The sequence below is a fragment of the Chanodichthys erythropterus genome, chromosome 20, assembly GCF_024489055.1.
Source record: "Chanodichthys erythropterus isolate Z2021 chromosome 20, ASM2448905v1, whole genome shotgun sequence".
NCBI classification, from domain to species: Eukaryota; Metazoa; Chordata; class Actinopteri; order Cypriniformes; family Xenocyprididae; genus Chanodichthys; species Chanodichthys erythropterus.
In genome coordinates this window covers 32,334,708-32,345,159 of record NC_090240.1, presented here as the reverse complement: position 1 = coordinate 32,345,159, position 10,452 = coordinate 32,334,708, and the positions used below count along the sequence as shown (strand labels likewise).

Genomic DNA, 10,452 nt, shown 5'->3' with positions numbered 1-10,452 from the left:
GTGTCTTTTAAGAACTATAAGCTTTATTCAAGTGTTAAGAACAGATGAAAGAAGGGAAGGGAAGATCCACATGTTGAGCGAACATTTGTGAGGGTGTACTAGTGGATCTCTTAAAGGGATAGTTCACCCAAAAATGACAATTATCCCATGATTTACTTACCCATAAATGATTATCTTCTTTCACACGAACACAATCGGTGATATTTTGAAAAAATATTAATAAATAAATAAATCCATACGGCTGCAGGGTATCTCTGATTGTGTCCGTCTGAAACAAGATAGTCATATACACCAAGGATGGTTTGAGGGTGAGTAAATCATAGGATAATTTTCATTTTTGGGTGAACTATCTCTTTAAAAGTGATTATTTTTGTCATCGTTTACTCACCTGTATGATTTACTTTTTCCTGTGGAACACAAACATTTGTAGACTGTACATGTCACTCTTTTTCATTCAATTACAACTAATTTGGAGCTTCCAAAAAAGATGCAAAACCATAGTGTCATAAAAGCAGCCCATATGACCATCTAACAAAAAAATGTTCTAAGAATGCTTTGCAAACTTTCTTAGAATGTTCATAACATAGAGAGAACTTTGCCAGAACGTTAGCCAAAGTTCTGAGAACGTTCCCTTTAGCTGCGATACTGCATATATGTCTTTTTTATTATTATTATTATGAAAACTTCATGAAACAGACCGAAATTAAATTAGCCTTTCTGTGACTGGAACAGAATCTGAATTAATCAGACTGGTTTTGTGAACTAATGATTCATTTAAAAGATTGGACTCAAAAGAAGAATTGGTTCATAAATTGGACATTGCTACTTGTCTTGCGATCTCATTATGAACTTGTGAATGAAAAATGCATCAAGGAGAGCAAATGCGGATGTCAAGATTTTCAGTGAATGAGACTCTTTAGGTCTATTAAGCTACAATACGTCAGCAAGAACTTCAGCGCATGAGTCATTTGGTTCATTTTTATGATACTTTTGCATTTTTTGAAGAATTCAAGTGCCAGTCCCCTTTTATTGTAAATGAAAAAAAAATCTCCTTTTGTGTTTCACAGAAGAAAGAAAGTCATGAAGGTTTGGAAGGACTTTCAATGTGAGTAAGACAGAATTTTACATTTTTTTGACGTGTCCTATTCCTTTAAAATCTCTTCATTTGAGGGTCAAGAACAGAATAAATGTGGGGAGATCTATGCGTTGAGTGAACTGCTTCAAGGTCATATGAGCACTTGACAATGTTAAGATTGGGAATAAAAAATGATGTTTGTGTAGAGGCTTCACGTAAATCAGTACCACGTAATCAGAGAAGCGAAATATGGTTTATAAGCTGCTACGGCAGCAGTGAGCTTTAAGACTCTCTGTAAATAAATGCAGCATCCTTGTGCATGGGCCATAGAAAAAACAACAACACAAAAAACAAGGTGCATTTGCGATGCTGAAATTGGTTGTCCTCATAAATATGTCATTGGATTTCTGAACATAAATATATTGGGATATACTCAGAAAGCACATGCCATCAGAGCTTAACAGCAATTGCTTGTATTTATTCCACGGAGATTTTGAGATCTGAGCGCATTTTATGCGCTTATTAATGGAGGTGAAAGGTAACGTTAAATCTTTTAGTACTAGGGCAGGCAGACCTACCGTAAAGTATCTGTCAAACCTTGGAAGCTAATGATATATCACTCCTCGCACACGTGTGAATCTAGAAAGTGAAAATTAATTTCAGCTTGTAAAAACATGGGATTTCTAATTGTGAATCAATCTAAGATCCATTATTCCTTGAGGTGAGATCTGTGTTGAGAAATGCCGGTGCTTATAGTGCAATCTGTGGTAGTGTAGTCTTGTATAATGTAGAGGAGACTCGATATTTCCTAGAGTAGGTTAAATTTGGTGTTTATAGGCATATAACTTAAAGGGTAAGTTCACCCAAAAATGAAAATTCTGTCATTAATTACTCACCCTCATGCCGTTCCACACCCGTAAGACCTTCGTTCATCTTCAAAACACAAATTAAGATATTTTTGTTGAAATCCGATGGATCAGAGAGGCCTGCGTAGACAGCAATGACATTTCCTCTTTCAAGACCCATACTAAAAAACATATTTAAATCAGTTCATGTGAGTTCAGCGGTTCTATCTTAATATTATAAAGCGACAAGAATATTTTTTGTGTGCCAAAAAACCCCCCCAAAAAACGATGAGCGATGACCGCTTTCAAAACACTGCTTCAGAGCGTTATGAATCTTTTGAGTCGAATCAGTGATTCGGATCGCGTATCAAACTGCTGAAATCACGTGACTTTGGCGCTCCGATTCCCTAATTTGATTCGTAAAGCTCCGAAGCTTCCTGAAGCAGTGTTTTGAAATCGGCCATCACTAGATATTGTTAAAAAGTCGTTATTTTGTTTTTTTTTGGCACACAAAAATATTCTCATTGCTTTATAATATTAATATTGAACCACTGTACTCACATGAACTGATTTAAATATGTTTTTAGTAGCTTTATGAATCTTGAGAGAGGAAATGTCATTGCTGTCTTTGGCCTCACTGAGCCATCGGATTTAATCAAAAATATCTTAATTTGGTGTAGAACGACATGACGGTGAGTAATTAATGACATTATTTTTATTTTTGGGTGAACTAACCCTTTAAGTCTTGGCTGCAAAAAAAAAAAAAAGCTTTGGTTTAACGTGCCGGGGCATGTTGTCACAGTCTATGGGGTAAGTCACGATGGAACTTGCCATTTAATCGAGTTTTTTTAATGCTTTTCATGCAAAAAAAAAATGTAAATATAACAAAATATGAAATGAAAATGATTAGAATTATTATTATTTTTTTTAAGTGTTACTATTTGTTTCAGAATGTTCAGAGAACATTCAAAAGTAATTCCCATAAAGATCAGATTTAATGTTTCCTTAACGTTCATCGTTTTAAAAAACAGGATGTTTTAAAAGTTCATAGAACATTCCAAAATAACATTTTCATAAAATAATGGGAACGTTAGCAAAACGTTCTTAGAACATATTAGCTGTTACCTGGGTATAGCCATTGTGGCAACTTCCCTTTGGCCCTGTTTCCACCTGGCATTACGATACGTTTTGACCGATCGGATCACAAGTGGACGACGCTAAATACAGGTGTTAACGGGGTCTAAAATGTTTTGTCCTTGTCCACTTTCGACCACTTCCAGAGGTAGTTGAAAACGCTTTTGACCGGATTGCTTTCGTAGTGTAAACCCTCATGTGGTCGAACAGCCACAAAAGACCGCCTTCTCTCCACCTACTGACCTAATGCGTAAACATTATGGGAAGCACACCAGCCAGACTGGATTTAAACTGTCGCACAATGTTCTCTCACTATTCTTGATTTTTAACACACTCATCATGTTCAGCATGGAGCAGAAACGAAAGCTTCATGTAAATTGCCCAAGCTTATTTCATCCATTAGATCATAAGATCTGAGAAAAAAAACAAACAAACAAAAAAACCCCGCCCATAGACCCTCCCCTTGAAAGGAGGGATTAAAACACCAGGTGTAAACAGATATGTGTCTCCCTTGTCTACTTGTGATCCGATCCAGGTGTAAACAGGACCTATGTGACAACTAGCCCCGGCCTCCCCTATAATGTAACACGTGCACTGCTCACTGTCTGTCCTCTGTAACATGCAGTCTGATTGAGTGACAAGCAATCAGATGTAATTTATGGCTCTGTGGCACTTCAGAACGAACTAAAGGATTTCTCATTTAAATTCTACAGCGCTGAAGGCCCTAGAAGTATCAGAATGCTCATTGTCATTGCCCTCGAAGACACATCATTCACCAAAATCACCTTCCCAATGTGTGTCTCCGCTGAACTCTGTAAATATTCTTCATAGTGATCTGTTTCTAGTTACAGATTTTCATAATTTATGCTTAAAGGGACAGTTATTCACCCCCCCAAAAGTGAATATTCTGTCATTATTTCCAAACCTGTGTGCTGATATTTTTACACTAGGAAGACAAAACGGGAAAAATTAGTTTGAGAAGCCATGTCTATCAGGCTGTAAAAAGGACAGTAATTGCACCATGGCCTATGCCTCTCATTGAGAAAGCAATTTTAGCCGGTGTATTGGCACGTAGAGCTGGCAGTGATGTATCTTTAACAGCTCATATTAAATGACACAGTTACTCTAATCTGGGCTCTCATGATTAAAAACCAGGTCACATTTAGTAGACAAACTGGTTCAGTCCTACAAAGTCATTGAGATATGCAGCTCGTCTGATCCAGACAGGCATATGAAGACCTCATTACACAGTCAGGCCAAGATTAGAACTGATTTGTGTGTGTGTGTGTGTGTGTGTGTGTGTGTGTGTGTGTGTGTGTGTGTGTGTGTGTGTGTGTGTGTGTGTGTGTGTGTGTGTGTGTGTGTGTGTGTGTGTGTGTGTGTGTGTGTGTGTGTGTGTGTGTGTGTGTGTGTGTGTGTGTGTGTGTGTGTGTGTGTGAACATGCACTGTTTCCATAAGCTGCTCTGTAATGGGTATTTGTCCCAATACTCTGGCTAAAGTTCAGGAGCGAGGAAGAAAGAAGGCGTAGAGCGTTCGAGAGTGAAGTACAGCAAGCAGCAGCGATGGTACAGAAAACTAGCTGTAAGTGAACATTTTCTCTGTTGGAATGTGTTGTGCGAGGTGTCTCAAAGGTGGCAGGTGTGTCTTCCCGTTAATGCAATTAGCATGCAAGGACAGGAATAGCTTGTGCTTTGGTAAATTATTATAAATAACAGAGTTGTGGCACAATACATAATTTTTTAGATTTATGTGTGGGTGACGGTTCTGCTTGTAAGTTGTGAGTTCAGGGGTGTTGCTTGGGTTCACACCAAATGACATGATTCCCAAATGTGAAAGATTCTTTTATTATAATATATGAAGTTTGTTGATTGTTTACAACTAACAGACATTCCAATAGAAATGTATTTATTATTATAATTATTTGTTTTTATTTTGTTTTTCTCAAAGGATATGGTGTTCTGTTGTGTGCTCTTTCTTTCTTTCTTTCTTTCTTTCTTTCTTTCTTTCTTTCTTTCTTTCTTTGATGAAAAATACACATGAAATTCACTCATATTTTCATGGAATCATGTTTTTGGTTTTGAAATGTTTTGCCTGAGCAAATTCGAAGCTTCAAATGCTCTTTTCAAGTGATAATATGTGAAACACACAACCAAATGAATGATTTTGATGTGTAGTATGATTCATGTGCTTTAATCAGTTTTATTTTAGTATCATTGATAAACTATTTTTATATAAATTGAATTAGATTTCATAGTTTCTGAATTCAATTTTAATTTTAGTTAAAATGTTAGTAATTTTGTTGTGTGGTTTTATCATTTTCTTAAATAATCTTTTTAAATATGTATATTTTTTGGTTTCTTTAGTTTGTTATTGTAGTTATTCAGTTTAAACTAAATGGAAATGAGAAATACTGCCATAACAACTAGCTGAAATGAAATAAGTTTAAGTTGTTTTACGTTTTATTTTAGTTAACATTTAACATTTTATGGATTTAGCTTTAGTTAAAGGGTTAGTTCACCCAAAAATGAAATTTCTGTCATTAAGTACTTTCCTGCAAGACATTTGTTCATCTTCAGAACACAAATTAAGACCTTTTTGATTAAATCCAAGAGTTTTTTTTTTAATCCCCCATAGAAAGCAACGTAATTACCGCCATTCAAGGTCCAGAAAGTAGTGAAGACATTGTTAAAATAGTCATTTACGTTCAGTGTCAGCATCAAATGCATGCGTTGTGCTGCTCACATGAGCAGGATTGGCCAATACTGAGCTGCATTCTGACCCCGAACGCAAAAGACTATTTTAACAATGTCTTTACTACTTTCCTTGACCTTGAATGATGGTAATTATGTTTCTTTCTATGGGGGATAAAACAAATCTCTTGGATTTCATCAAAAATATCTTAATTTGTGTTCTGAAAATCTTATGGGTTTGGAACGACATGACAGAAATTTCATTTTTGGGTGAACTAGCCCTTTAATGATAATAACTCTGGTTTTAATTACAAGGGTTCTTTCTGCACGTCCTTCCTTCTGCCTATAAATCTGCATGACTTTGCAGATGTTCAGTCAGCATCAAGCTGAATCCCTGCCTCTTTTCTCTCTTGCAGTGCAGAGTGTAATCAGGCCCTACAAGCCCACAGATAAGTCTGCTATTGTCTCTCTCTTCCGCTTTGGCATTCTGGAGCATGTCTACCCAGCCTTCTTCAAAGCCATGAGTCATCCTGACCACATCGGCGTGACCCTCAGCATCTCCGTGGCCGGATATGTGCTGGGAGGGAGCTCGTGCTTCCAGGCCGTGCTCTTCGGAGGAGCTTGGGCTTGCTTGGTTTACTATTGCTGCCATGAGATTTACGACAGCTACCTCAAGAGGAAGATGGAACTGGAAATGGCAGATATTCAGGCCAACTTCTTGGATAACCAGGTGAATCATTTCTGGGTGGCGGAGATGGAGGTGAACAGGAAGTCGAAGGTGATCGGGCTGCTGGCTGTAGTTGGTGTGAAGGGCGACGTTTCCAAGGATGGGTGGAACGCAGACGATGCAGCGACAGCGGAGGTGTTTCAATTAATCGTGTCCTTCAACCAGCGACGTAAAGGTCTGGGAACTCAGCTGGTAGAGACGGCTGTAGAGTTCTGTAAGGAGCAGGGACTTTCTCGAGTGGCCGTAGAGATCAGCTCCCCACAGACCGCGGCCATTTCGATTTTCCGCAAACTGGGTTTTACTGTGTCATCCGTGCATAGCAACACACACCCTAACCGTTTGGTCTCAAAACTGGCCAGGATCAATGTGATACGAATGGAAAAGCATCTTTAAACTGCAATGTTTAAGGGTTAGTTCACCCAAAAATGAAAATTCTGTCATTTATTACTCACCCTCATGCCGTTCCACACCCGTAAGACCTTCATTAATCTTCGGAACACAAATTAAGATATTTTTGATGAAATCCAATGGCTCAGTGAGTCCTGCATAGCCAGCAATGACATTTCCTCTCTCAAGATCCATTAATGTACTAAAAACATATTTAAATCAGTTCATGTGAGTACAGTGGTTCAATATTAATATTATAAAGTGACAAGAATATTTTTGGTGCACAAAAAAAAACTAAATAACGACTTATTTAGTGATTTCAAAACACTGCTTCAGGAAGCTTCAGAGCATAATGAATCAGTGTGTTGAAACAGCTGTTCGGAGCGCCAAAGTCATGTGATTTCAGCCGTTGGCAGTCTGACACGCGATCCGAATCATGATTCAACACAATGATTCATAACGCTCCAAAGCTTCCTGAAGCAGTGTTTTGAAATCGGCCATTATTAAATAAGTCGTTATTTACTTTTTTTTGTGCACCAAAAATATTCTTGTCGCTTTATAATATTAATATTGAACCACTGTACTCACATGAACTGATTTAAATATGTTTTTAGTACATTAATGGATCTTGAGAGAGAAAATGTAATTGCTGTCTATGCAGGCCTCACTAAGTCATTGGATTTCAACAAAAATATCTTAATTTGTGTTCTGAAGAGTAACGAAGGTGTTACGGGTGTGGAACGGCATGAGGGTGAGTAATTAATGACAGAATTTTAATTTTTGGGTGAACTAACCCTTTAAATCCGTACGTTACACTTTATTTCAATAGTCCACTTTAGACATTCTACTAACTATAAGTAACTTTGCAACTACATGTCAACTTTCTCTCATTAGAGTTTAGATTTATATCTCTTATTCACTATTTGACCATCCCTTGGCAATCAAGCCTATTCTCACTGCAAAGACAAAGAGCAATGCAAATTTGGAAGATTTAGTTTACTTTAAAATTAAAATTACATGAGTAACTTTCTCACCCTCAAGCCATCCTATGTGTATATACCTTCCATATTCAACTTACAAAGAAAGATGAAAAGTTCAAAAATGCTTACATTATGTCCTACTTCTTCCGATTTCAACTTAACGAAAAAAACGTAAGTGACGCGACATCAGTTACATTTTTTTCGTAAGTTGAATACGGAAGACGGTCTGGCGGAAGTTAAATATTTTACTTTATAACTTTATGTTAAATATTTATATTTTTCTTACACAAATGCATCGCTTCACTTCATAAGGCCTTTATTAAGCGTGTGGAGTACGTTTATGATGGATGGATGCACTTTCTTCAGCTTCATACTCGTTGGTCCCGTTCACTGCCATTCTAAAGCTTGGATGCATCAGGATATTTATTAACATAACTTCGATTGTGTTCATCACAAAGAAGAAAGTCATATACATCTAGGATGGCTTGAGCGTGAGTAAAGCTTGGGCTAATTTTCATTTTAAAGTGAACCAATCCTTTAAAACTAGACGAGTAAAGCTTGTAAACAAACTTTAAAGTTGGCTTGAGAAAGCCTGACCAGAAAGTTTAACAAAGATTTAAAAGCAATTTAAAACAAACGTTGTTTTTTTCTCTAAAGAATATCTTGTTTTCTTTATATTACTATATGGGATCTATACAAGCAATAAACGATACAAATATCATAGTTTGCTCTCTCGTCCATTAGAATTGTAATGCAAATAGAAGCTAAGGTGTAAAAACATTATATAAACTACTTTTAGCTTTCAGGAAAGGTTGAATCTCATTGATCCAGAGGAATTTATGCCAGCTGATCCATATGACCATACTTAAGTCTTAAAATACCACTGAAATGCAAAACCAAAGAAAGCGGCTGGAGGTTTAACATTCTTGCAACAATGACATTATGAGCCTATTGTGCAAATTGGAATAAAGGAGCTAGTGTTTTCTACTCACATCGTTGGGAGCAAAACCCATGTTTAACTGCTATTGTAGTCGGCCTATTGAAGAACGTCAGTCATCAGTAGTACAAAGGGGGTTGGGATACATAGGATTCAATAGGGTGTCCTTTCTTTTTCACATGTCTGTATATGGGTAAGACTATTTCACAGTGTCCTTGTTACATGTAACATATATTTTGATTACAAAATAAAATTATACATTTGGATTCATATATCCAGGATATATATTTATGCATTCAGAGAAATGACCCCTCTTTCCCAAAGGTGTGCTATGGTTGGCTGAGATGCGCACACATTACTAGCAGAGCACAGACATCAATCACCCTCTCAGATCTTGTCAGATGGTATTAAAGCACTGTCCATTCGGCAGGTGATGATCTCTCCGGTGATGTCTGCGCTACCGAGCTGCCTTTCAGCCACTCCGAGGGGAATTAGCCTCTAGTAATGACTTCCATCATTATTATTCCTGCCATGCATAAGGAGGGTTTTAAAATAATTGTCTAAATTGCACATCATGACTCTAATGCATGCATATGCACATATAAGTAAGGGACGCAGATGATGTCAGGACGGATAATGCCATAGTGTTAATGCCGAATAATTGGCAAGCGTCAAGGTGTGTGACTGTGCATTTTTGGAGGTATATTTACAGCTTGGAGAAACTTGATGTTTTGGAGAGGATAAATACTCAGTCAAAGTTTCCTCTATACTCGGACATGGTACCCAGAATATTTATCAGTTTACATTGTGTAAATACAGCAATGGGACTTCTAGGGCTGAATTTACATGTGCATAGAGATTATATACTTATGTGACATTATCAGGACATAAAAAGGTGAAGTGTATATAATGCTCTGTGCCAATAGCATCCCCATCATTTTCTTCAGAAAATATTCTTGTAGATTGGATTATATTAGCTTTTTAAGAGTATTGTTAACCATATAAAGTTGACCTGAAAAAAAATGTTGAATGGGACTTGATTTTGTCCGCGAGGAATTAATTGGATGGTTGTGGTTTTCTATTGGTGGATCTCATGTGAGTGACAGGTTGTCCCACCTTTGTGCCAGTAAACATGTCATCAGATGATGCTGCAAGCATCAAAGGAGGGGAAGTTATTTTAATTAAAGATTATGATGCACATGAATGAAAAAAAATAATGATGTGCATGGATAAATCATTTATAATAAATACTACAATATTCCATAAAAAATTGTCAATTTTTTATTTCATGATGACTTTAACCATAATGTATATAGTTGATTACATATATGTGATGTATAAATATCAACTGCTTGACTGTTTTATTTTAGAAACATATAAACTATATTATCACCCAGCAGTATAATAAAAGTTGGATATATAGAACATCCTACTTTACCTGCAAACATTCAGTATACTCAAGTAAAGCAATATATATGCTATGTACACTCTAAAAAGTGCTGGGTTAAAAACAACCCAAGTTGGGTTGAAAATGGAAAAACCCAGCGGTTGGGTTAAATGTTTGCCCAACCTGCTGGGTAGTTTTATTTAAACCAACTATTATTTAAAAATTGCTATATGGCTAGCTTAAAATGAACCCAAAATAGTTGGGAAATTAAAAACCAGATGCAATTAGA

The 10,452-nt window shown here is 36.7% G+C and overlaps 1 protein-coding gene across 1 annotated transcript; it reads left to right on the top strand.

Moving 5' to 3' along the window:
• The first annotated feature begins 4,617 nt into the window (after nucleotides 1-4,617).
• On the top strand, nucleotides 4,618-6,865 carry LOC137008906 (N-acetyltransferase family 8 member 3). Its single transcript, XM_067370687.1, has 2 exons — nucleotides 4,618-4,636; nucleotides 6,162-6,865. The coding sequence occupies exons 1-2, from the start codon at nucleotides 4,618-4,620 to the stop codon at nucleotides 6,863-6,865; spliced, it is 723 nt and encodes a 240-aa protein (XP_067226788.1).
• The last annotated feature ends 3,587 nt before the right edge of the window (nucleotides 6,866-10,452 follow it).